The sequence below is a fragment of the Emydura macquarii genome, unplaced genomic scaffold, assembly GCF_026122565.2.
Source record: "Emydura macquarii macquarii isolate MOO-44397 ecotype Brisbane River unplaced genomic scaffold, CSIRO-AGI_Emac_v2 contig_3451, whole genome shotgun sequence".
Taxonomy (NCBI): Eukaryota; Metazoa; Chordata; order Testudines; family Chelidae; genus Emydura; species Emydura macquarii.
This window is the reverse complement of record NW_027133588.1, coordinates 256100-282363: the sequence shown is the minus strand read 5'-3', so window position 1 is coordinate 282363 and position 26264 is coordinate 256100. Positions and strand designations below refer to the sequence as shown.

Here is a 26264-nt window from a genome sequence, read left to right as displayed (position 1 = left end):
CTAGCCCTGCAACACCCACCCTCACCCCCAGCCCCTCCCTCTGCTCCGACTCCTACCCCTACCCCAGCCCCCACTCCATAGCCTGCCCTCACCCTTAGCTCAGCTCCCACCTTCATTTCTCCCCCCCTCGCCTGCCCTCGCCCCAGCCCCAGCCCCAGCCACCGCGGGAGCAGAGGGGCCATTACCTTCTCCGGAGCGAGGGCGCAGGTCGCTCGCCGAGTGCAGGCCCCTGCCCCGTGCGCAGCCGCTCGGCTCGCGGCTCTGCCCGTCACCCCTCCCCCGCCCCCTTAGCAGGACCGGAAACGGGGCCGGGAGGAGGAGGAAGGGGGCGGGGCGCGCAGCGGAAACTATCCACCAGCCTCTTCCCCCTCCCTTCCCCCTCCGCCCCCCCCCCGCAGGGAGGCACGCTGACCGGAAGTGGCTGTCAGGAGGCGGAGTCAGGGAGCGGAAACTATTCGGAAAAGGAGCGGAAGGGAGGCAGCCAATGGGCACGCGGGGGGCGGGGCGGGGCCGGCGACGCGTTTCCGGTTCCGGTGGTGGCTGATAAAGCGGGGCTGGGGTGTGGGCGCGGACCGGACGCTACCGACTTTGCCGAGACGCTGAGCAGCGCGGGAGTGTGTGTGGGCTCGTGCTACCGTCGCAGCAGGTACCGGGGCGGGGGCGGGGCCCCGACGGCTATAACCGTTCACCCCGACCTCCGTTGCTGCGGAGGAAGGCGGCTGGCCCTGAGCAGGCGGCTGGGCGTGGCCGGGAGCAGGGGCCGCCCGCGTGGCGTGGGCATCACCCCTCTCTCCCTACCCCCATCGCGGAAGCCTCCCCCCCCCCCCCCAGCTGAACGGGCGCAGGCCCCGCCTGTGCTGGGAACACGCTGCAGCCGCTTTCGCGATGGCGTAGCCCGGTGCCGCGAGCGGCGGAGGGGGCTGGGAGCGGGCCCCGGGACGCCAGGACTCGCCCCGCGCAGCCGCTGGCAAAACGGCCGCCGTTTGACTCGCTCCCGCCTGCGGCACCCGCCCGAGGCTGCCGCCACTTCCTCCTCCTCGTGCAGTCAGCGAGTCCGGCCCTGGCTGCGGGGTGGAGCCAGCCCACGTGAGAGGCGGGGATCTCCCTTGGGTAACAGACATCCGCGCGCACACTTCCTGCCCTGCCTTGCGGCCTTGCTCCCCGGCTCGTGTTGGCTTCTTACCATTGATCCCTGTCGTCCTGCCCCAATGTTAATCTCTGTAGGGTTTATGGGGGCGGTAGCGATATTGACATAACCCCCTTTCTCTGTGCCCCTCGCTGTTTCTCTCAGACCGAATCAAAATGGCCGATGAAGAGATTGCCGCCCTCGTTGTTGACAATGGCTCCGGGATGTGCAAGGCTGGCTTTGCTGGAGACGATGCTCCCCGAGCCGTGTTCCCCTCTATCGTGGGACGCCCCAGGCACCAGGGTGTCATGGTGGGCATGGGCCAGAAGGACAGCTACGTGGGAGATGAGGCCCAGAGCAAGAGAGGCATCCTCACCCTGAAGTATCCCATTGAGCATGGCATCGTCACCAACTGGGATGACATGGAGAAGATCTGGCATCACACCTTCTACAATGAGCTCCGTGTTGCCCCAGAAGAGCATCCAGTCCTCCTCACTGAGGCTCCACTCAATCCAAAGGCCAACAGAGAAAAGATGACCCAGATCATGTTCGAGACCTTCAACTCGCCGGCCATGTACGTCGCCATCCAGGCCGTGCTGTCCCTGTATGCCTCTGGCCGTACCACCGGGATTGTCATGGATTCCGGGGATGGCGTCACCCACACGGTGCCAATCTACGAGGGCTACGCGCTGCCTCATGCCATCCTGCGTCTGGACTTGGCCGGCCGTGACCTGACCGACTACCTCATGAAGATCCTGACGGAGAGAGGCTACAGCTTCACCACCACGGCTGAAAGGGAAATCGTGCGTGACATCAAAGAGAAGCTCTGCTACGTCGCCCTGGACTTCGAGCAGGAGATGGCCACGGCCGCTTCATCTTCCTCCCTGGAGAAGAGCTATGAGCTGCCTGATGGCCAGGTGATCACTATTGGGAATGAGAGGTTCAGGTGCCCAGAGGCTATGTTCCAGCCATCCTTCTTGGGTATGGAGTCCGCCGGAATCCACGAGACTTCTTACAACTCCATCATGAAGTGCGATGTTGATATCCGTAAGGACTTGTATGCCAACATTGTCATGTCCGGTGGTACCACCATGTACCCGGGTATTGCTGATCGTATGCAGAAGGAAATCACTGCCCTGGCCCCGTCCACCATCAAGATCAAGATCATTGCCCCACCGGAGCGTAAATATTCCGTCTGGATTGGTGGCTCCATCCTGGCTTCTCTCTCCACCTTCCAGCAGATGTGGATCAGCAAGCAGGAATACGATGAGTCTGGCCCATCCATTGTCCATCGTAAATGCTTCTAAAGAGGGTCCCAGCAGGTGTGCTCAGCCTCTGCTGATGGGGTTACTCGCAGTAAAATTGTCAGGCAAATATATTTACCAAATGGAGTAGTTATTTCTAAACTTTGCCCTTGAAAAGCCTTTATGTTGGACCAATATTGTTTGACTGTTCCTCACCTCACCTTATGTTTAACTTGACTATTCCTTTGATGTACTGTGTAGTAACTATACCCTGTGCATCTTAAACTCTGTTACCTTGGTCACGTGTGACCTCTTACAGTTAACAGTATTAGTGTGGAGATAGAGAGCTACCTATTAGGCTTTAGTTCTCCTGTGGCTAGTGACCCTCTACTTTTTTCCCCCCCTTAGCTATAAATTCCCTGGGGCTGGAGACTGATTAATGGTGGTTGACTTTACTATGTAACTTTCTGATTAATGGCATCTCTATTTGTCACTAATCCTAAAGGTGATAACTATAAGATCACTGACAGCTTCTTGTATAAGGCAAACTAATAAACTTCTGTGGCTTAAAATTTAAAATGTGTTGTGCAATTACTTTCCTTTAGGATCGCTGGGTTGATCAGCATACAAAAGTTGATTGCCCTATGAAGTGTACTAATACAAATGCATGTAGCATAGTAGTCTGTATAATTAAATTCCAAGGCTGTGCCTTCTGTCTAATCTGGCTGCAAATATATCTCATCACCCTAGCATGGTCTGGAAAGTGCCTAGAAAATACCATGGGCCTCTAAAACTTGCCTAACACATCTCACTTCTATTTTGGTGTACAACAATTAGCTTAGTGTTCCCTAGGTAAGAAAGCTTGATCAGCATTTACAGCTGGATCCTGAGATCCCTCACTGTTCTAGGAAAGCATGTCTACATGTAGCTGTCACTGGGTACCACTAACTTTGTTCAGCAAGGGAAAATGGTATGTAAAACATCTGTTAAATATGTGCAAGAGAAATGGACTCTGGGGGAGTAGGGGACTTCTTCTGGACTGCCTTTGAACCTCAAGAACTCAAAATCATATGCTCAACTCTAGTAAAAACTGTCTAAAACACAAAGGTCAGTAAGAGAACAAACCAAAGACAGTAACTTATCTTAAACAGAACTTCCATGCCCTGCGTACTTTATTCTGTCTCCAAAAGAATAAACACTGACTCCACCCTAAAGTTTTTTAGAAGGAGCAGTTTTGCGTTCAGCTGGACAAACTTGTTGCAGAAGTAGCCCTTAATTCAGATTTTGGCCAGCTTCTGTATCAGTTCACTTTGAAAACACAAGTGTAAAGCTAAACTGTCTTAAGGATGAAGTCAAGATGAAGTGGTAAACTTTAAACAGGACACCTTCTTTTATAGGTTCCTAATTGTTGTTCCTAATACTACCTCTCTTCCTTTCCAAACAAAATCATTTCACAGTAAAAATTGTAATATGATCTCTCATAAAATTGCCATTTTACGTGGTAGTATATATCCTTGATTTTACTCTTTCTGTATATGCCATGGTTTAAATCAAAGTTCTGGGAGCTGCTAGCAGCTGTGTGCTTCATCCACATATTTCATTTCATTGCCTACAAGCATTCTGGAGAGGAATGTCCATAAGCAAATGCCAACTAGCCTGGGAACAGGCTCTCTCACACCACTGAACCCCTGAGAGTACTGGATGGGTGGTTCCCGGTTTATCAAACTTCATACTAAAATCCAAACTTTACAAAACTTAAAAATATTTCTATCCCCTATCACTATCAGATACTGATATGGCAGTTACTTTGCTGTAGCAACTGTGGGACTACCTGTGGTCTAAGGAAAACTATATGTTGTACCCCACAATGGTGGGTAAGTATTACCCCCATTTTTATAGAGGTGGGAATTGGGATGACTTGCTTGAGATCGCATGATAGAACTAGGAATAGAATGTAGGTGTCCTGACTGCCAGTCTGACAGCCTATTTATTGTACCATGGAAAAAGATCACCATTTTATATAAGATGCGTGAGTGTTGTGCTGATCTTGATCCAGCCAAAATCCATGTCACAGTCCATGTCCCCTGTGCCCACAGCTGGTAACCCATATAATGAGGAACCCCTGGGGCTTAAAATAGGTTTGGAATAATATGAGCTGAGAGGCCTGGGGCCTTCATCAGTGTGTGTGTGCAGTGCAATGGTGCCCAGCTGCTACACAGCAATCAAGGCACAAAATACAGGAGGTGCAGGCTGTGAAGTCTGCAGAGGCAACACTGCTAGTACTCTGAATTCTCAGACACCTCCTTGCAATGTGCCTCTTATCTATCCTTACTCTCTCCTTCCACCATTTCCTTTGTGTAACTTGTTATGGACTGTAGCTCCCCCCCTGGTGTGACTTGTATTGTTGGTTCCCCTCCTAACTTGATCACCTTCATACTTCCCTTGTGGTACCCCATAACTTGGTCTTAGCCTTTCCTGCCCCACACTAAAACCTGCCCTGGGCTCTGCATTCTGCTACCAGAGTGAGGACTGCAGCCTCTCTGGTTCTTTCATGGAAATAGAAAAGGGAATTTTTTTGGCAAGTCTCTTATTGTGGGGAGGAGAGGAGAGGGTTTCTCTATTTGCTGACGGCTCCTACTCTGTTCCCTAGTTTCTAGACATATGCTAGGGAGAGAATACTCTTAAATGCCATGCATCTGAAGAGCAACTGAGTGGCCCCTTACAATTGTTCAGACTTCCAAGAAAATGTCTGGGAGCATCAGACTATAAATAAAGTGGAGAGGTGGAGACTTGGAGCCTGATCCAAAGCCTACCGCAGTCCAGGAGAGTTTCTCCATTGCTTACAATAGACTTTGGGTCAGGCCCTGAGTGCAGCATCTTCTGAGGAATTCTGGAGACTGGCTTCACTGCAGGCTTATCAAAGGTCAGTCGGTAAGTCATCTTCCTGCCTTTCCTCTAATAAAATGTTCAAATGGAGGTAGCATGAGGCCAACTTGCTGGCCAACCTGTACAATGGCATAGCTTAACTCTAAGCCAAAATGCCCACCAAGGCCCTGATCCTCGAATTGAATCCACTAGCTTGGAGCCTTGCACCCTATGTCTACTACAGTCAATGGGGCCTTGTGCGGGTGTTGGGATCTCCTGCAGGATCAGGCCCAAATGTCAAACTATGCAAACACAAGAGCTTCCGGTGCTACAGGCCAGAAGGATACCTTCAGGAACCATCCATACACTCACTTGGGGACCTTGATCAGCCTTGAAGTAAAGAAGGGACCGTGCTGTGTTTCAACCATCTTCAAATTGTGTTGACATCTAGGGAAGAGGTGGGTTAAATCCCTGCTACAGTGTAAGATTGAACCATGTCTCAGTTCTGATGACTGAGCCCCTAGGGGTGGAAATGATGTTGTAGATAGGCTCTTATTAACATAAATATGTCCATAGCCTCCCATTACTCTTGGGAAACCAGAGATTTGGCTACAGTGTGAAACTGACCATGCTAATAATGTCCCTTGGCCCAGTCTGCATGGATGGGAGCAAAGGCCCAGATCCACAAAGGTATTTGTATAACTACCATTGAAATCAGTGGAAGTTAGACGTGTAAATACCAGCGGGGATATGGGCCAAACTTAAAGCAGAATAATTTTTGTTTTAAAAACAGCGCTGGGTATCATGAAGCACAAACCCACTGAGAGTGAAGAATCAGGAGGGCAGAGCCCTTTGTCTTCATCATAATGTAGCTAGATGAGGTGTCTAGCAGGAGAACACCTCTTGTGCGCCTGCCTGTCACGGAGCAGGGACTGTGAGTGGGATGCCTGCAGTGCAGTGACGATAGGTGGATGCCCGGTGGAAGGTTCCTGTCAGAGGCTGGAGATGAGGCAAGCTCCAGCTGTAGTGTGAGGATGATGCCTGCCGTAGGAGCAAGGGAGGGGACTAGGGAAGGTATCTGCCATGGGGCAGATGGGGCATGATGCATGTTGCAGTGGAGGTCAGGGTGAGGCAGAGGAAGGGAAGGCCAGGCTAGGATGGCAGCAGGGCTCTGCTTTAAGCATCATGAATGAGAGAACGGAACTGAATCTTTTCCAGCCTCATTTGTTTCCTTGTGTTTTGCTGACATCCAGCAGAAACCAGGAAGTAGGGCTGCTTTCCCTCTGTGCTGCTGGCTTTGCTTCATTTGGCTCCTAGCCCGATGGTGCACGCAGCCCCTGCCAGTCTGGGAAGGGGGAGGGTGGGCTTGGGATTCTAACTCCGGTTTCCCACAAAGCACAATAATGTGATGAATCTGCTGAGTGGTCACCATTAGAGAATAACAGGTGGTGAGGGGGTCAGGCAGGCAGGGCATCTTAGGGACCAGGGAGGACTGTGACCTTTGGAGACAGCAGGGGTGGTGCCCAACAGCCTGTAACGAGTAACTAGTGAGCGTGTGATCAGAGAAAAAGCTTAATTTCTAAGCAATAATCACCTCAGCGATCAGACACAGAGGCAGGGTTTTGTACTGGGTCAAAGGTTTGTCCTATATTCGGAGCCCACCTGTCCTTGAGAAGTAAGTGGTGGCCTTTGTGAGAGCAGGGCTGCATGGCATTGCAGGGGAAATGTTAGGGACATCCACGACCCAAAACATGGCCGCTGGCCAGGTGCCATTTTGGGCCTGTGATCATGAAGTTACTGGCACCATGTAATGGGGAGTGGATAAGGGTGTCCCATGGAGGAAGTCACGTGGGGACAGGTAGTATTTGGCAAAAGGGTCATACACAGCTGGGTGGTGAGAAATGTAGGGCTGGAAGGGACCTCAAGAAGTCATCAAGTCCATCCCCTACACTGGGGCAGGACCAAGTAAACCTAGACAATTCCTGACAGATGTTTGTCCAACCTGTTTTTAAAAACCTCCAGCGATGGGAATTCCACAGCCTCACTTGGAAGCCTATTCCAGAGCTTAACTGCCCTTATTGTTAGAAAGCTTTCCTGATATCTAATATAAATCCCCCTTGCTGCAGATTAAGCTCATTACTTCTTGTCCTACCTTCAGTGGACACACAGAACAATTGAACGCCCCCCCACACATCCTCCCCATCCTCTTTATAACAGACCTTAACATATTTGAAGACTATTATCAGGTCCCCCCTCAGTCTTCCTTTCTCAAGACTAAACATGCCCAGTTTTTTTAACTTTTCCTCATAGGTCAGGTTTTCTAAACATTTTATCATTTTTTATGCTCTCCTCAGGACTCTCTCCAATTTGTCCACCTCTTTCCTAAAGTGTGATGCCCAGAATTGGACACAATACACCAGCTGAGCCCTCTCCAATTACCTCCTGTGTCTTACGTACCACTATCCCATTCACAGACCCCAGAATATTAGCCTTTTTTGCAGCTGCATTGCATTGCATTGTTGATTCATATTCATTTTTGATCCACTATAATCTCCAGATCCCCTTCAGCAGTACAACCACCTAACCCGTTATTCCCCATTTTGCATTTGTCCATTTGATTTTTCCTAAGTGAAGTACTTTGCACTTGTCTTTATTGAATTGCATCTTGTTGATTTCAGACCAATTCTTCAATTTGTCAAGATCATTTCGAATTCTAATCCTGTCCTCCAAAGTGCTTAGAACCCCTCCCAGCTTGATGTCATCTGCAAATGGGCACACTCTCTATTCTCTTATCCAAGTCATTCATTAAATACTCCTTGACTAGTACCAGACACAGAACTGAACCTTGCGGGCCCCCCAGCAACACACCCTCCCAGTTTGACAGTAAACCATTGCTAACTACTCTTTGAGTATAGTTTTCCAATCAGTTGTGAAACCCACCCTTACACTAATTTCCCTAGTTTGTTTATGAGACTTATTGTGGGATTGTGTTAAAAGCCATATTAAAAATCAAGCTATATTCAAATTGGTGTTAATATTTGAATTAGATTGCAAGCTCTTTGAGGGCAGGCACCATCTGGTTCTTCTGTGTTTGTACAGCACCTAGCAGTTAAGATCCCAGTCCAAGACAGGGGCTGCTAGGCACCATTGCAATACAAATAATATTTCTGTCCATGTTGTGCTTTAGTGGTCATCTTTCAGTGAGTTCTTTAAAAATATAAAATATGCATGTAAGTTAGAGTCTCCAAAAACACTGGAGTTAAAATGTCAAGTTTTTAAATGCATATTTGCTTGTGTTAATAACATGTTCCCCCCACCCCCGGTGAGTATATGAGTATAATTTATTGTACTTAAAACAACAGTTGAGTCCCACATAGCAAAGGATTTCATCCCACCCCCTGCCTCTTTTAAGATGTGTGAATGAGAAACTGCTGCTAACACATCGTTTCCAGTGTGTCAACTCTGTGAAACCCCTCACAACTTGTAAATATAACCAGATTTTTTTTTTTTTTAAACAGATCTGATGGATATTTCCAATATCACTGAAGGTCATGCAGGGTAAGGTGCTCCCTGTAATCCTGGGCCTTCACAGACAGAAGTTAGTCCTTGAAGATGGAGGGCAAGTACTCTCTGCTACAGAGGGGTGGGGTCTAAGAAAGGCATATTGTCTGAGGAACTGCAGACACTCCTCAGCACTTTGGAAGAAAAATCACCATTTTCAATGAGATGTTCTTGCCCACACTCACCAGTTCCAAAAGGTCCCCACGTTCAGGGGAATGGTTTCTTGTAGCAATGGAGTAGGTTAAGCACAGGTTTGCCAGAACCAGTGCAGGTTCACAGATGGTGTAAGAATTTCATCTCCGGGATTGCTGTGTTTCTGAGTGGGCCAGGTGCACCCCCTTCAACACTAGATATGTAGGGTTATAAGTTTTTGATCCTCTCCCCTGTATCTCAACAACTGGGTGTAGCCAGGGAAGGTTAGCAAGTCCAGAACTAGAGGTCTTTATGGTCCCGACCCCTCAATTCTCAGGAGGTGGCAGCTAGGGAAACATTCTGAGCCTGCAACTCAGCGATAGGAGCTAGTGATGTAATAAAGCATGGCTTTCCCCCTCTCCTTGGAACATGAAATGAAGCTTGATATCCTGGAGTGCATTGTAGACCACATCATTGTTAGAGACTTCCACCACAAACCAAAGAACCTGCCTAGTATATTACCTCCACTCTGCCTCCCCTAGAGGGCTCTGTGCTATAGGATTTCACTTGAACCAGACCACCATGGTCTGGAGTTGTCCTGTGTATCTACATTCTAGGTGGCCGGTCCTAGCTAGAGAGGGGTCCCAGCCAAGGCTCTAGCCTTTGAGAAGAGAAATCTGGCTAAGAGGATTAGTGACAAGGAACCAAGGGGGCTAAAGAGTGAGGCAGAAAAATAAGAAACTGAGTATATCTAACGGGAAAAACCACCTCACGAAACCCAGGAAAAAGCTGGGAATTCATAGTGCTAGAAGAGACTTGGGTGTAACAGTAGAAAGCAAATTAGGTATTAACTTGCACTGTGTTGTGATAAGAGGCTGGGTCATTTTGGGGCAGCATGAACCTTAGAAGTAATCAGTTGGTTTGATCTCACATGGTGATCTTCTCCCCCCACCCCTGCAGAACAATGACTATTTTAGAAGATGAAACTTAACATGATTTGGGATTGAGGGAGATTGAAGAGTCAGTTCTCATCTCCTGTATAGGGGCAGCTGCTAAACTGGTAAGAAATTCACATTGACATGATATAGTAGGCTGCTGAGACAACATGAAGGAAATTGCCCCTCTTAAGTTCCAGCATCTCCCCTTCCGCACCCTCAAAGGAGCTCAAACTGACAGTTTGGAGCCATGGTTAAAGTCTCATTTTATTATAGATAGGAAAATTCTATACCTTGATAGCAGGAGTTATTCTTCCCAGGACAGCTACATGAGTTAGTATGGTGCTGGTGTGGTAGCCTTACAGAAAGCAATCTTCCGCTAGACAGCAACAGAGGCAGTAAAACACTCCATCCCAATGCTATTCAGCTATGGGGAACCTTAAGAAGAAAGTATTTTGTGCAACAGCAAAGTTGTACACCTAAAAAAAAAATCAGGAAGTGGAGGAGTTTCTCCCTTATGACTTTCCATGTCAGAAAAAGGCAAGGAAAAGGAGCCATCCACAAACTATGGTGGATGAGTTTAATAGCTCTGACACCACATCACTACAAATGCAATAGTTAAATGTGGTCTGCCACTCCCAAGTGGGGAGACTAAATGGACAACAGTTCCTACAGAAGCATCAGCACTGTCACCATTGACATGCAAGAGTTAAAATTATGTTTTAGCCAACCTATGATTGTTTTATTGAAGAAAGATGACCAGGCTCCATCCAGCCTGAAAAAAAAAATCAGACCACATGTGATTCCAGGCATACAATTATGACAACATTTTAAACCACAGAAGTTTATTAGTTTGCCTTATACAAGAAGCTGTCAGTGATCTTATAGTTATCACCTTTAGGATTAGTGACAAATAGAGATGCCATTAATCAGAAAGTTACATAGTAAAGTCAACCACCATTAATCAGTCTCCAGCCCCAGGGAATTTATAGCTAAGGGGGGGGAAAGTAGAGGGTCACTAGCCACAGGAGAACTAAAGCCTAATAGGTAGCTCTCTATCTCCACACTAATACTGTTAACTGTAAGAGGTCACACATGTGACCAAGGTAACAGAGTTTAAGATGCACAGGGTATAGTTACTACACAGTACATCAAAGGAATAGTCAAGTTAAACATAAGGTGAGGTGAGGAACAGTCAAACAATATTGGTCCAACATAAAGGCTTTTCAAGGGCAAAGTTTAGAAATAACTACTCCATTTGGTAAATATATTTGCCTGACAATTTTACTGCGAGTAACCCCATCAGCAGAGGCTGAGCACACCTGCTGGGACCCTCTTTAGAAGCATTTACGATGGACAATGGATGGGCCAGACTCATCGTATTCCTGCTTGCTGATCCACATCTGCTGGAAGGTGGAGAGAGAAGCCAGGATGGAGCCACCAATCCAGACGGAATATTTACGCTCCGGTGGGGCAATGATCTTGATTTTCATTGTACTGGGTGCCAGGGCTGTGATCTCCTTCTGCATTCGGTCAGCAATGCCAGGATACATGGTGGTTCCGCCAGACAGCACGGTGTTAGCATACAGGTCCTTTCGGATATCCACGTCGCACTTCATGATGGAGTTGAAAGTGGTCTCGTGAATGCCACAGGACTCCATCCCCAGGAAGGAGGGCTGGAAGATGGCCTCTGGGCACCTGAACCTCTCATTCCCAATAGTGATCACCTGGCCATCAGGCAGCTCATAGCTCTTCTCCAGGGAGGAAGATGAAGCGGCCGTGGCCATCTCCTGCTCGAAGTCCAGGGCGACGTAGCACAGCTTCTCCTTGATGTCACGGACGATTTCACGCTCAGCCGTGGTGGTGAAAGAGTAACCACGCTCGGTAAGGATCTTCATGAGGTAATCAGTAAGATCACGTCCAGCCAAGTCAAGACGGAGGATGGCGTGTGGGAGGGCATATCCTTCGTAGATTGGGACGGTGTGGGTGACGCCATCCCCGGAATCCATGACAATCCCGGTGGTACGGCCAGAGGCATACAGGGACAGCACAGCCTGGATGGCCACATACATAGCTGGGGTGTTGAAGGTCTCAAACATGATCTGCGTCATCTTCTCCCTGTTGGCCTTGGGATTCAGGGGGGCTTCAGTGAGCAGGACAGGGTGCTCCTCGGGGGCAACACGCAGCTCATTGTAGAAGGTGTGATGCCAGATCTTCTCCATGTCATCCCAGTTGGTGACGATGCCATGCTCAATGGGATACTTCAGGGTGAGGATGCCTCTCTTGGATTGGGCCTCGTCTCCGACGTACGAGTCCTTCTGTCCCATACCGACCATGACTCCTTGATGACGTGGGCGTCCGACAATGGATGGGAAGACGGCGCGTGGAGCATCGTCTCCGGCGAATCCGGCCTTGCACATCCCGGAGCCATTGTCAACAACGAGGGCGGCAATCTCTTCATCGGCCATTTTGATTCAGTCTGAGAGAAACAGGAAGGGGGGTGGAGGCGGGAGATGAACACCATTAGGTACAGGGCAGCTTTTGCAGGACACCACATGAGCCCAACCACAGGGGCAGAGAGAGAGGCTGCTATTGTCCCCACTGGGATGTGGGGGAGCTTACCCCTCTTTACAGCAAAATCCCACCCCACCTCTTCCCTTCCCCACCCCACCTCTTCCACTGGGACACAGCTCGCCCAGCTCCAGTAGCAGAGGGCATGACCCCAGCCCTGAGGAGCCAGCGTAGCGGCTCGCCCCCTTCCAGCGGGAGTCCGAGGCCGCCGGCCCAACCTCCCCTTTTAGGAGTAACACCTCCGGCTCGGTACCTACCTGCAGCAGCTCAGTCACGACCGGAAACCTATGGCGTGAGTCCACTCCCAGCCCGCACGCGCTCCGCTTTATCCTCCCCGAAATCGGAAATCCGCCGCCGGCCCCGCACGCCCATTGGCTGCCGACGACTAGAACCCGCCCCTTACCATTCTCCCCCCTCTACCTATCCGAACGTTTCTGGCCTAGCCAGATCCCAGCAGGCTCTGCGGCCCGAACAGCACGCTGGGAGCTGTAGGCCTTCCGCGAGTTAAGCCCGGCCTGGCAACTACAATTCCCAGTATGCAAGGGGCATGAAGCCCGCCGGAACTTCCGGTTTCCGTTGATGCTGAGGTGAGTGTAAACAGCAGGTGGGCTTAGCAGGCCCGGCTTGTGGGGGGAACTCCCAGGAGTGGGGGGGTCAGACCTGGCCTCGACTCCGGCCTGGGGGGCGGGGCGGGGCAGGGCTGGGCCGGGCCAGGCCAGGCCAGGCCAGGCCAGGCCAGTAGAGATCCCTGCCTACAGCGAGCACCTTGGGTCCCCCCTTCCCTTGGGCTGGGCACTGGGGTCAGGCTTGGGGCAGACCCGTCTCCCGGCACTGCTAGGATTGGGGGCTGATACAGGCACCTGAGTTCGCTCCAGAGAGCAGGGTAAGGCTTCCCATAGAGCACGCCCAGCGAAGGCCTCGCCTAGACCTGTCCACTCGCCGAGCTAGGCCTGTGGTAGGGCCTGGCAGGGGTGCCTCTCCCTGCACTTTCAGGGTTTGGGACCAGGACATAAGCCCCCTCAGTGTTGGAGATTTGAGTAGGGGTCTAATGTAGACATCCCCACCCAGAGCCGGCGACACAGCTACAGTGGTGTAGATCCATTCCAGTTATGTGGCCAGCTGAATCAAAAATAGTGCGCTGGGTGCATCTCAAGTTGGTTTGTTTCATTCCCTTCACAGCCCCTACTGGAGTTCAGAACTGCGTTTCTGAAGCTCGGTTCCTCTCGGTGACACAGATACGATGTCTGAGTGGCATATTGCAGTGAAGTTGGCAGATCAGCCATTGGCCCCCAAATCCATCCTGCGGCTACCAGAGACAGAGCTGGGAGAGTGCCCTTTGGGTGGGTGCAGCATCTCCTACCTGAAGCAGCTTATCACCGGAAAGCTGCAGGAGTCAGTTCCAGATCCAGAACTCATTGGTGAGTTGCTGTTTTTATTGCAAAGTTGGGCCTAGTTAGGCCTAGGGTCATGGCCAGATTTCAACTAGTTAATTACGTACAGCAGTTTCAATTGGATATAGCTTCTTTGCTTCCAGTGTTGCTGTGTGCTGTTAAACAGCTTCCATGTTCCTCCTCACAGGTATAACATTTCAGTAGTGGAGAGATGCTTCAGTTTGTAGGATGTAAAATTTGTGAGCTTTGATTCCAAGGCACTATAAGAATGCTAGTTATTATAGGGACTTTAGTCATCCTTATTTTCCAGGTTTGCTTGCAACAAATCCTTCTAAAAAGACAGGCTAGTAGACCTCGGACTACTACATTTGTATCCTAAGCTTCAAGCCCTTGAATTTACATCTGCAAGTGATTATGCTACTGAATATTTAGGAGTTGCTACATCAATAACTACATCATGTTGACAGGCTGATGGCACGGCTGGAACTGTACTTATCCCATAAAGGCCAAGTGATGGGGCTTCTCACAGGAGCACTTAATGTTCTAGCTCTGTGCTTTCTTTTTCTCAGATCTGATCTACTGTGGCCGCAAGTTGAAGGATGACCAAACACTTGACTTTTATGGCATCCAATCAGGCTCAACTGTTCATGTCCTGCGCAAGTCGTGGCCTGAGCCGGATCAGAAACCAGGTGAGAGAGAAGATGCCTCGATTGCCCCTCTGGAACTCTTCAGTATGTGTATGTGTGGTGCTCATCCCTTGTGGTTGAGATGGGGACACATGCTCCTACTTAGCTGTCATTTTTGGGGCAGAGATATAATGGAAGGAGGTGAATTCTTTGGGATTGGTCTTTTCTGCTGAAACCTCCCATCTCAAAGGCAGTGGAGCTCTCTGTTAGTGTCTGCTTCACACTGACATGGGAACTGTGGCGGGAGCCCCAAGACGCATGGAGAAAGAACCCCCTAGCTGAGTTGCAGTCAATTACATTGGTTCTGTTGGGAACCAAAATCAGATCCCCACTCATTTGTCTCCATCTTTATTCTGCTTTTGGAGCTTTCTGTGGTCTGCATCAGACCAGGTAAATTAAAGCAGTGGCACTGGGTTTGCAGAGTTGGGAATGTTAGGGCAAAGGTCTTTAGATTCTTCCCCTTGCACATGCTGCTCTGTCAGACTGGGTTTGGCTTCCTTGGCTAAGAGGAAATGGATGAGATAAAGGGCAGGGGAGAGAAACCGACCAATAAAAGCTTCCCCCCATTTCTGAATGTCTCCCCCAGAGCCTGTGGATAAAGTGGCTGCAGTGCGAGAGTTCCGGGTCCTGCACACTGCCCTGCATAACAGTCCTGCATACCGAGACGCAGTGAGTGTGGCTTAGTCTTTGCCCCGAAGTGTGCGTCATCCGCCATGTGTGACTGAACAAAGGAGAGGGATGGAGAGCCCTAATGGAAGTTTAATTGGGCTACCCTAGTTCTAGACTGGCCTCATTATGTGGCATTGCTGATCTATTTTGATTTCTTTGGTAGGTCTTCAAGATGCTGGGGAACAAGGAATCGCTGGATCAGATCATCGTAGCTACTCCTGGGCTCAGCAGCGACCCTGTTGCTCTGGGTGAGTTTGGATATGGGCAGACAGTATAAAGGATACAGTAAATAGGGTTGCTCCATGGAACCCATTAATTCATGATGTAGGGGAGGGAGCATCAGACTCCAGGAAGAACAGGAAAAGGCAGTTTCTGCAGAGACTCTCCATCTTTGAGACCGAGAGGTCTGAATCTGCTCAGGAGACAGATTTTTACCATTGTGTTATCTGTTGTTGGTAGCCACACTTGACTGGGGGCTGATCAAAGAGCGCTCACTTCAACTACAGCAGGACTGGGCTGTAAGGAAGCTGAGGGTGTGTAATGAGTACATCTACTTTGCACCTGCCCTTTCCAAGTGCCACAGAGGATTAATTAACTTGAATCCAGGCTCGGCTGGCCTGGCCTAGTGAGCTAGCAGCATCTCTGCATAGCCATCTGTGGATTCTAGTGTGACTTTCAGTTATTGCTTCTCACGGCCCTGAGCCCAGAAGTGCAGATACTCCCCTGCTTCAGAGCTATCGTATGATGCTCAGCGGCCACCACTGTTGACTTGAAACAGGGTCCTTATGCTTGGAAGCTGATGGTCTTGATGCAGAGCCTTGTAGGGAAGAGGTGGAAACCTTACAATAGAATTAGAGTGAAGAGAGACCTTGTGGAGGACTCATTGCTCCAGGGGCTAAGGAGTAAATCAGTGCTTGTGACAGATGCCCCTTTTGTGTCCTGTCCCTGATTCAACATGTTTCCTGGTCTCTTACAGGCGTCTTGCAGGACAAAGATCTTTTCTCTGTCTTTGCTGATCCAAACATGCTGGACACGTAAGTCGCGAACGGCCGGGGCTGGGTCCAAGCCACTGCATAGCCAAGCAATGCCTGTTTGTACAATCACAGTCTGTTTCCCTTTAGATGGGAGGAGTGGGTTACTCCAGCTCTCAACTACCGGTGTGGACATGCCATTGCATTGTTGTAGGCTGCGTGGAAAGCTTTCCCCTCTCTTCTTTCTGCTTCCAACCCCTCTCTCTTAGTCATAGTAATCTGAGAAAAGACTGAGCTGGGGTATTTGTCACTGAGCTGCCCCGGCTGAACTTTAGGGGGCTGGATGGCTCAAGAGGCATCGATGCAGGATCTTTCAGCTCTGCTTCCTGAGTTCAAATCCAGGCGTGGTTGGTAATGGATGAAAGTCGCTACCATCTGATGGTTGCCAAGTGCCCTGTGTGTATTGAGTTGGGAGTCTCAGTTCTGGCCCCAGTGGGCAGCCTGCATCGGAAACCCATTGCCAAAATGGGATCTAACTGGCCCCACTTGTTGGCAGACTCAGCAGAGTGCCTAGGATTGAGCTGGCTAAGGCTCTTCACCTAGAGATTGTCCTTCCGTATCACGAGGCACATCAGCTGGGGGATAAAGAGAGGACTTCAGCCTTTAGGGCTGTCAAACCCGACAACTTTCACTAGCACCAAATCCACTTAAAAAAACAAATCTTTGACTAGAACCTAGACCATGATTCCTGGGCTGGTGGCTGGATTTTTCCTAGACCGACTAGATGGGAGGGGTTATGTCATATGGCTGCCAGAGCCAGGCTTGGAGATGGTGGTGAGTGAAACACAGCCCACTGGGAAGCCTGAAATTGCTGCTGCAGGAGCTCTGGCAGCCCCCCTTCCCTTCGTCAGGTGTTTTTGTCTCTGCCCAGGCTAATCCCAGCTCACCCTGCTCTGGTGAACGCCATCGTCCTGGTTCTGCACTCAGTGGCGGGCAGCGCTCCCCTTCCAGCCCCAGAGACCTCCTCACGGAGCATGCCCTCCAGCTCCTACAGGGACATGCCTGGTGAGTTTGCCTGTGTGACGCATCCAGCGGTGTGTGCCCATGGGGTAGGTGAGCTGCAGGGTCTGTAACAGACCCCGAGCTGTCCAGGGGCAGGTGGAGCAGGAGGCCTGGTTTATTGAGTCGGTAATGCACATCTGATGCATATCTGTTCTTGGATGCAATCTTTAGGGCAGGGAGAGAGGGATTTTCCTTCTCTTGACATTTGCAGCACTAAGTAGTAGAACTCACTGGATCCTGCATTCTCCATTTGGAGTGCAATAAAGAAGCTGCTGGGCATGTCAGGCCTGCAATCACGAACTCTTCAGCTGTTGTAGGTCTTGTCAGAGCCTAAGCGGGAGGGAGCCTTTTCACCACCTGGGTGGGAAACCTCCAAGGAAAACCTGAGGTGCTGCTGATTCACTAGGTGGCCCTCTTCCCTCTGAATCCCAACTGAACCAGGGCCCTACATAGCAGTTCTGGCCCCGTGCTGTTGAAGGCTGTTCCTTTTCCAATGAGACCTAAAACACTTGTGATCATTAATCATACTTTTTGCATGAGATGGGGTGTTCGCTCCATTATTCTGGCCATATTCTAATTTGGGTAACTCTGCTGCCTCCCTAAATTCCTGCTGCACTTTCACTAGAAGAAGATATCTTTCACTCCCCCATCTAGTGCCGTTGGCACATAACGTCTGCTGCATTTCACCCCAGAAGTGACTGCATTTTATTGGCAAGTGGGGAATCCTTATAAAAAACAGTCCATGAAGTATCTTGCCCACATGAAAGATGCTTCTTATTCCTGGGAGGCTGAGTGTTGGCTGTCAGCTGATTTGACTTCCTGAATGCATGGGAGATCTTGCTGGGAGGGTAAGTGGGAGCTGAGATTTTTGCATTGTCTGTGGTTTGATGTTTTTCTCCTTTTGAATGTATTCTCTGGGGCAGGTGGCTTTCTGTTTGAAGGTCTCTCTGATGATGAAGATGATTTTCATCAGGTAATGCTAATGGGTCAGGTGAGGTGGTTTTGGGGGATGGTTGCATTTAGAGGCACAGTAAAATCAGAGAACCTGGAGCTGTCCCCTGGGCAGGGTGGTCTTAGGGTTTGGGAGACTTGGATTTAGCTTGGCTCTGCCACAGTCGCCTTTGTGATCTTGAGCAAGTCGTGTTGTCTCCTGGTGCCTCAGTTTCCCCATCTGTATTATCTGGGGATAATAACTCTGTCCATCTCTCCAGACTATTGTGAAGATCAAGGTATTATTTGTGAGGTGCTCAGATACTACAGTGATAGGAGCCACATAAGTACCTAGTTAGGCCCACGTAATAAGAAATCAGGGGGTCCGTCTCGGGGAATGATGCTTCCCTTCACACACAATGCCAGCACCAAATATTGCAGGAGCTGTGCAGGCCTGGCATGGATGTGAAGAGCGGGGGATGCAAGTGCTTCTGCTGCAGGGCAGCACTGCAGGTTTCTTTGCAGAGGGACAAGGTCTTGGTGGGGACGATTGCTTGGTTATTCAGCAGTGGGAGAGGAGGGATACCCTGCCTGATGGCGGTTACTTGTCCTATTGTTTGTTAATCCTGGGTTCCAATATGACGCTGCCACATTTATGGGTTTTGTGGGAGCTTCACAAAAGCCTTGGTAGTATCTGGAACAGCTGCCTTCCTCATGAGGGGTCTGGGAAGTGGACCCCCAGCCCTGTGATTTCTCCTTGGATTTGCCAGCACTGCGTGGCCCAAACTGTGTCTTCACTGGATGGCCCAAACTGCAGGTGGTCCCAGCTAAATCTAACCTCTGGGTCTCAGTCACATTATTTGAAGTCACTGACTCAGGCAGCCCACCGCTTCCCAATGCAGAGCTTCCCGTGTCTCTCTAAAAGCTGCGTTCACACTGGAGGTTCTTAGCTGGCGGTCCCAAAGAGTAGCACTGGAAGGGGAGGGTGTTGGCAGGCCACGCTGTGCAGTGCAAGTTCTAAAGGCAGGCTCTGACTTAAAGGCGACTTTGTTGGCATCCCAAGCGTGCTTTGGGTTTCTTTGTGACACCGACATTAACTCGCGGGTTTTCTCCCCTCCCGGCAGAGCACAAGGTCCACGCCGTCCAGCAGCACTTCTGGGTCCCGCCCCGCATCGCTTGGCTACACTGGGGCAGCCGGGCCCCGGCCAATCACCCAGAGTGAACTGGCAACTGCGCTGGCCTTGGCCAGCACACCCGAGAGCAGCTCACACACGCCAACCCCTGGCACTCAGGTATGGGAACAGCGCAGCGTCAAGGGACCCCTCTCCCTGGCCACAAACTGCAGCGAGATACTGACCCAGCTAGCGCCCTGGGACCCGGTGCTGCATTATGGCAGGAGTCTCCTCCGTCCAGACCCGGGGGGGGGGGGAGTGTAATGTTTGGGGCTGGGGAGACTCTTGAGGAGGAGGCATGGAGAGCTGTAGCACTGTCTCCTATCTTCCAGGGACACTCATCAGGCACCTCTCCGATGTCCTCCAGTGTCCAATCAGGAACTCCCATCACGAATGACCTCTTCAGCCAGGCCCTGCAGCATGCTCTGCAGGCATCTGGGCAGCCTGCCATGCAGGTCAGTAACACAGTCCGTCATTTCAGGGCTCTGTGATCCACCTCTCCCCTCCATCAGGACTCTTCCCCCCCCTCTTCCCCCACCCTGGTTCCAGCGGCTGTTGCAGGACAGGAAAGTCTTTCATCTGATGCCCCGCATTGCTGGCCACACAGTGTCGCAAGATGGCTCAATGGTTGGCCGGAGCTCCCAGCAGGAGGCACTGCAGGGAATGATGCAGAAGCCCTGGAAGAGGAGGGCAGGACTGCTTGATGTGGGGTTGCTCCCAGCAGGAGGTGTTTAGATCCCTGGTGATGGAGGTGTAGAAATGCAGTAGGGAAATGATGATGTAGCATTGGATTCTGTGGAGGTGGGCGGGGAGTCACTGTCATTTCTTGGGTGCTGACTGATCCCCCTTGCCGTCTCCTCTCTCTCTGCAGAGCCAGTGGCAGCCACAGCTGCAGCAACTGCGGGACATGGGCATACACGATGACAGCCTGAGTCTCCGAGCCCTGCAGGCCACCGGAGGGGACATTCAGGCTGCCCTGGAGCTGATATTTGCAGGCGGGGCACCCTAACCCCCTTTGCAAGAGGGCGAGGTGGCATGTTTCCGAGATGCCGCTAGCTTAGGACGATGGTGAAGTTCCTTCAACAGAACTGAGCATCTCTCATGCACTGGGCAGTGTGAGGGTCTCTCCCCTGCCTTGTTGGGACGCAGGTGAGGGCAGAGTAGATGATGCACTACACTGTGATGGGAACTCAGACTTAGCCCTCCAACTGCTGCTGCAGCCCCCTGGGCTATATCCAGATCTCTGTACAGCCACGGGGAAAGAACATCAGCCTCTCTGAACCAGGAGATGCTGCAAAGCCACAGCTGCTCCCATGAGGCAGCTGCCAGCTCCCGCTGCTGCCTGCACGTCCATTCCTCTGTCTGTTTTATTTTTCCAGGGCGCTTCATCAGTGTTTGAGTCTAATAAAGCTGAACCTCTCCGCTTGTCTGTTATTTGAGTTGTGATCTGGTAGATTTCAGAGCTAGCCTGATTGGAGGTCTCCCATCTAATTACCAAGGAAAACCTAGGCTGTTGGAGGAAGTGCTGCTGATAATTCAGCCGGGGCTGCCCTTCCCCTGGAGCCCTAGGTTGAACCAATGTCCCTGTGTCATGTCAGAGGTGCTGTCTGTCGAATGAAATAATCAAACAGGGCCCTGATCATTTCCTCAGAACATGTAGCGCTTGCATCCCGTTTCTCATCTTCAAAGCCCTTTGTAACAGCTGATTGATCCTCGCATAATCCCCGGCACGTAGGTGAAAGCAGAAAAGGCCAGGAACCGGCTAAAATGCAGGAGGAATAGCATTTCGCCACCCAAAAGCTCCCTCCTGGCTTTCAAGGGCTACACTCGTCCACCTCATTTTCTGCTCTTCACTTGGTACTAGCATCATTGTAATGGCTGCCACATTCCACCCCAGCAAAATAGGCCAGAGGCATGCACGTGGGTCAGCGTGCAGAGAGAGATGCTCAGGTCTGCTGAGCGGCCTGCATTACAGACCGCTTCTGAAAACGTGGGCCTTCATCTCACCTGCATGTGAACTGTCGGCCTTGTCAGCAGGAGGGGTTGTAGAGGTGTCTGTGTTAAGGCGAGACTCCATACCCTACAGCATGAGATTCCCTCTTCTGCCGAGACCTGTCCCCCACCAGCTGTGGGGAACCAGTTTGGCAGTTGAGGAATTTACAAGTATGTGATCAGATTATTTCCAACAGGTGGTGCAGTAGCACACGGCCACCACAGGGTGGCAGCAAAGGCATGACGCATGGGAGGTGTGCTTCAGAAAAGACCCGAATCAGGAGCTCAAAGCCCTTGACAACACCCCGGTAGAGAGGAAAATCTTACCGTTCTCAGAGGCGGGGAGTCTGGGTACAGAGAAGCTAAGGCCAGTGTTGTCAGGAGTGGCCCCTGATTGTGGTAATCCTGCTGGAGGACAGCTTGGGGCTGAATTTCATTGTCAATGACGTGAATTGCATAGTCATGGAAATCAGTGGAAGGGAAGAGTCATTTTGCGGGTACAGGCCTCAGGACTTCTGAAAATCAGGATCTAGGGACCCCAAAGTAAGTAGACACTGGAACATCTAGGCAGTCACTGATGTATCCAAGTTCCCATGGGCAGAACTCCGATCTGCCTCCTAAGCCCCTGCTGACACCTTCACATCATGCACGCCCACTTCCCTTTTTCAAAGCGCTCTCAAATATTAACATGGTTCTGTCCATCACACGTAGGCAAACGCTGGATTCCTTGGCACAGTGCGGTCTGGGGTCTGCCGCTTTTAACCCCTTCGAGTTTGGTAGCTGTCTTAGGAGGTAGTGCTCACATCACTTCCCTAGAAATGCAGCCTAGGAGATTTCATAATTGGCCGTCGGATGGGGAAGTACAAATACTTGGTTTATCCCATCCGGTTACTGCCCTAACTGGGTGAAATCCCGAGTCTGGCCTCTGTGAGACAGGCAATCAGAGTGGATGATCATAATGGTCCTTTCTGGCCTTAAAATCTCTATGAATCGAATTCCTCTCGGGCTTTTTGCCCCCTCATAGAGGTGTAGATAGCTACTGTATGTTCTATATCCTGTCCCCCATAGTCACCAGGCAGGTAATCTTGATTTTGTGTTGAAAAAATGTTCCCAAGTCAACTTCTCATCTGTGGTTTGATGTTGTGAAGGCCAAGACTATAATGCGGTTCAAAAAGAACTAGATGAGTTCATGGAGGATAGGTCCATCAATGGCTATTAGCCAGGATAGGCAGGGATTGCTATTTGCCAGAGGCTGGGAATGGCCGACAGGATGGATCACTTGATGGCTACCTCTAAAGCACCTGGCATTAGCCACTGTTGGAAGACAGGATACTGGGCGAGATGGACCATTGGTCTGACTCAGTGTGGCTGTTCTTATGGTTTTTGTTGCTTTGCTCTGAGCCTCCCTCTGGTTTGTCGACATCATCTTGGTTCTGAAAACTGAACCTGGTTGTTCCAGCTATGGACTCCGCACCAGCTTTCTTTCTCTACCGCGTCGTGGCTGATGGGAGCAGGGAGAGGAACGTGACCTACCGGTGTGTTATCTGTTGGTAGCAGCTGCTTCCATTCTGGTCTCCAAAGCTGCCCTGGTTATCTCTGTGGTATCCTTTACATCACCACTGCACAGGCGAGCCACCCATCGCTGACCTTGGCCCTCTCATAAAGGCAGGGTCGACTGTCTGTTCTCAGGCAGGCTCACTGGATCACGCCCCAGCCTGTTTCTGGGGTTGCCAGATGCACCCTGTGATTTTGTCTGGCCGTTATTCCCCTCCCCCCACTTTTATCTTGCTGGTTAGGCACATCCCATGGCGTGACTGGCCTCCCCGGCCGAGGACTCGTCCCTCGGGGACAAGAAGTGGAGCCGGAGAAGGTGACATTGCAAAGAGGGAGCAGAATGGAGATGTGAGCATCCTGGCTTGGCTGTCACAGCAGCTTCCTTCCACCACCCGGCCCCGTCTATTTACTCATGCACCTACCCCCAGCCTCATCCACTTTCAGCACGATGCTGGGACCCCACCAGAGGCAGTGCAGGCACAATCGACCTGAGCTTGACGCCCAGTCCCTGAATCCTGCATGCAGATCAGGTCGCCCCGGCTCAAATTGGAAAAAGTACAGAGAAGGGCAACGAATTGATTCGGGGTATGGAACAGCTTCCAGAGGAGGAGAGATTAAAAAGATGGGGACTATTCAGCTTGGAAAAGAGACCACGAAGCGGGGATACGATCGAGGTCTATAAACTCATGATTGGTGGTGAGAAAGTGAACATGGAACTGTTATTTACCCATTCACGTAACACAAGAACCAGGGGTTGCTGCATGAAATTAATCAGTGGCAGGTTTAAAACAAGCAAACAGACGTACTTCTTCACAGCCCGCAGTCAGCCTGTGGAACTCATTGCCAAGGGAGGCTGCGAAGGCCAAAAGTATAACCGGGTTTAAAAAAGAACTGGAGAAGTTCATGGAGGATGGGTCTGTTGATGGCTGTTAGCTAAGATGGGCAGGCATGCCACCCCATGTGAGGGGGCCTACTCCTCCCGCTGGCCCCGAGAATTAGGCCAATTGGGCCCAATCCACCAGTTAGGCTGCAAATGGGAGATTTAAGATGGAGGAAGCTAATTAGATGAAGGCTCACCTGGGAGGGAACAGGCGAGGCTTCTACAAAGCCAGGAGGCTGGCCGGGGTCTGGAAGGCCGCAGGGAGAAGCCTGCCGTCTCCCTCTCTGAGGTAAAGAGGGACAGAAGCAGGCTGGTAGGAAGGAGTCCGGGGTGAGAGTGGTAAGGTGATGGAGATGTCGACCTTAACTGATCACTGCAGAGCCTGGAGTGGAACCTGAGTTCCCACACCAGCCACTGCAGTGTGGTACTGTTTGCGGGCGGCGAACAGGAAGACCGCCTGTGTCCCTGTAGGAGTGACAGGGTGAGGGCAGTGGCCGTGAGGACTGCCTGAGGCGGTGTGGACAGAGGAGACTTTGAAAGGCTACCCTAGAAGGGCTGGAGGGCTGAGTCACAAAAGGGCCGCAGCAGCTCCTGGCACAAGAGGGGCTGCAAGCAGAGAGAGAGAGAGAGGCAAAGGGCCTTGTGAGCTGTTCCCCAAAGCAGCAGCTGGAGATGCCATCCCAGCAGTGAGTAGAGCCTCCCCCGCAACCCCCCGTTATACCCCATGCTCTGGGTGTCCCTAAAGCTTTGATGGCTAGAAACTGGGACAGGACAACTTGACTGGATCCCTCGACAAATTGCCTGTTCTGTTCACTCCCTCGGAAGCATTTGGCACCGGTCCCTTTCAGAAGACAGGATACTGGGCTAGATGGACCATTGCTCTGATGCGGTTATAACCACTCATCTTCTGATCTGTCACAAGAAAAAGTCGTGTTCCACATTGCTTCAGCTTTCAGATTCACTTTCATAAGCCCCAAAAAGAAGAAGTTTCAGTCCCCTGAGGCCTGATCTCTGATGTAAAACAAGAAGGGCTGCAATTAGCAAGAGGCTGAGACGTTCCTCCCCCCTATCCCCGTCCCAGGCTCCTAAGAAGTCTCAGTTTCTCACCTTCCACGGCAGCCCTCCATCAAAGGGGTTTGGTTTCCCCGAGGAGCCACTGGAACTATGTGAAGTTGGTCTCCTCCTATCTCCCTACCAGCATCCGGACTTGAGTGCAAACATGTGCCCTGATAAGGGGATGTGTGCACAACTCGTGCTCCTGCCTGCCTGTCGTGGGCGGTAGATCATCCGGCACAATCAGATGTAGACCAGCAGCAGCCGCCTTTCACAGAGAGTTTTCCACGCAGATGTTATGCCAGGCGTTGAGGGAAGCAAAGCAAATTTAGCTGAGCCTGTGTCTATGCCACATAGGCAATGATGGCAGCTCCTAGCCCTAGTTTCTTGATCGTGGCCAGGTCCTACAGTGACTGAGGTTCTCCCTGAGCGGGACAGGCTGCAGTGCTGCTGAGAGCTGCTCACGGGGGGGTTAGCTGGGTCCCCACTGGTGGATGTGCACCTGCGAAGGTGCTTTGTTGTCTTCTCTGGAGGTTAGCTAGGAACAGCGCCCCTGCAAGTCTGTCCCTCAAGGTGGTTCTGCTTAGGGGCGATCCAAGGCTAATGGGGCGGGGGGGAGGGGGCTGCTCCTGCAAGGGAAGGAATCCGGGTACAGACCAGTTGCCATTAGGGCAGTTTTTCAGTCACATGACACTCTGGGCCTGACGCAGCAGTTTTGGACAGTGACGCCAGGAGGGAACAACAGGGCGTCAGGATCAGGCCCTGGCTGCTTCCCAAAGGATCCTCCCCCACAATGCCCTCTTGGTGAGGGGGCTGGGCATAGGACCCTTCTCCGGCTGGGATGAGTGGGGGCAGTGGGGAAATTCATGGCTGTGTTGCAGTCACAGCGTTCCTACAGAGCTGGCTTGGAGGGCGCGACTGGGGGATTGTTTCTGGATCCCCTTCTGTGTGGGGAAACGTGTGCTCTAATCAGTGCTGGTCTCTGGCATTACACACCCCAGAAACATCACATGCAACAGGGCCCAGTGACTTCCTCTGTCCTTCCAGTGGGACCCCCAGCTCACAGTGTCTCTTGGAATCTCTGAAGTCACCTGGCTGTCCCGTCCCACAATCCCCTCCGCTGCCATAGGCTGGAGTTGCATTGTTGGGTCCAGCCACTCTGCCTGGCAGCAGGCTGGACTCCCTTGGGGACCTCCTCTCCAGATCTGCAGCAGAGCCATTTCTGACAGTCAGCATCAATCAGCGGGGTGGGAATGGGGGGGAAATACCCTGGGGACCCTGATGGGAGCCCCCTTGCAGCCAGCGACCCCCACCTGGCACAGAGTCCGCTCCCTCCAGGAGAGGTAAAGGCGGCCGAGAGGCTGCCTGGCTTTAGCACTTGTAGTAACTATTTATTGTGACAGCCAGTTAGTGTGAGCTGTTCTAGTTGGCTTGTTTGTATTTACTGTTATTAGCTATTGACATTTTACC

General features: G+C 51.2%; 4 protein-coding genes across 5 annotated transcripts in view; 2 read left to right on the top strand and 2 right to left on the bottom strand.

The window, feature by feature from the left end:
* ARID3B (AT-rich interaction domain 3B) overlaps positions 1–347 on the bottom strand; it is a 43027-nt gene extending 42680 nt beyond the window's left edge. Inside the window, exon 1 of the mRNA XM_067534612.1 lies at positions 186–347. The gene's annotated coding sequence lies outside the window, so the exon portion shown is untranslated. The remainder of the gene's footprint in view (positions 1–185) is intronic.
* A 164-nt stretch (positions 348–511) lies between these two features.
* Positions 512–2949, top strand: LOC137144330 (actin-1). The gene is made up of 2 exons (XM_067534539.1): positions 512–646; positions 1292–2949. Exon 2 carries the CDS (start codon positions 1303–1305, stop codon positions 2431–2433), a length of 1131 nt encoding a protein of 376 aa, XP_067390640.1. The 5' UTR covers positions 512–646; positions 1292–1302; the 3' UTR covers positions 2434–2949.
* Positions 2950–10687: 7738 nt separating this feature from the next.
* LOC137144473 (actin, cytoplasmic type 5) lies at positions 10688–12864 on the bottom strand. Its single transcript, XM_067534833.1, has 2 exons — positions 12692–12864; positions 10688–12342 (listed from the first exon to the last, which is right to left on the bottom strand). The coding sequence occupies exon 2, from the start codon at positions 12329–12331 to the stop codon at positions 11201–11203; it is 1131 nt and encodes a 376-aa protein (XP_067390934.1). The 5' UTR covers positions 12332–12342; positions 12692–12864; the 3' UTR covers positions 10688–11200.
* Positions 12865–12968: 104 nt separating this feature from the next.
* Positions 12969–20736, top strand: UBL7 (ubiquitin like 7). Of its 2 annotated transcripts, none has more exons than XM_067534742.1 (11): positions 12969–13021; positions 13614–13852; positions 14395–14514; positions 15098–15180; positions 15344–15428; positions 16157–16214; positions 17083–17216; positions 18137–18186; positions 19268–19435; positions 19648–19770; positions 20187–20736. In XM_067534742.1, the coding sequence occupies exons 2-11, from the start codon at positions 13675–13677 to the stop codon at positions 20322–20324; spliced, it is 1137 nt and encodes a 378-aa protein (XP_067390843.1). In that variant the 5' UTR covers positions 12969–13021; positions 13614–13674; the 3' UTR covers positions 20325–20736. The 2 variants fall into 2 exon arrangements, with proteins under 2 accessions (XP_067390843.1, XP_067390842.1); XM_067534741.1 differs by lacking the exon at positions 12969–13021 and adding an exon at positions 13180–13317.
* The last annotated feature ends 5528 nt before the right edge of the window (positions 20737–26264 follow it).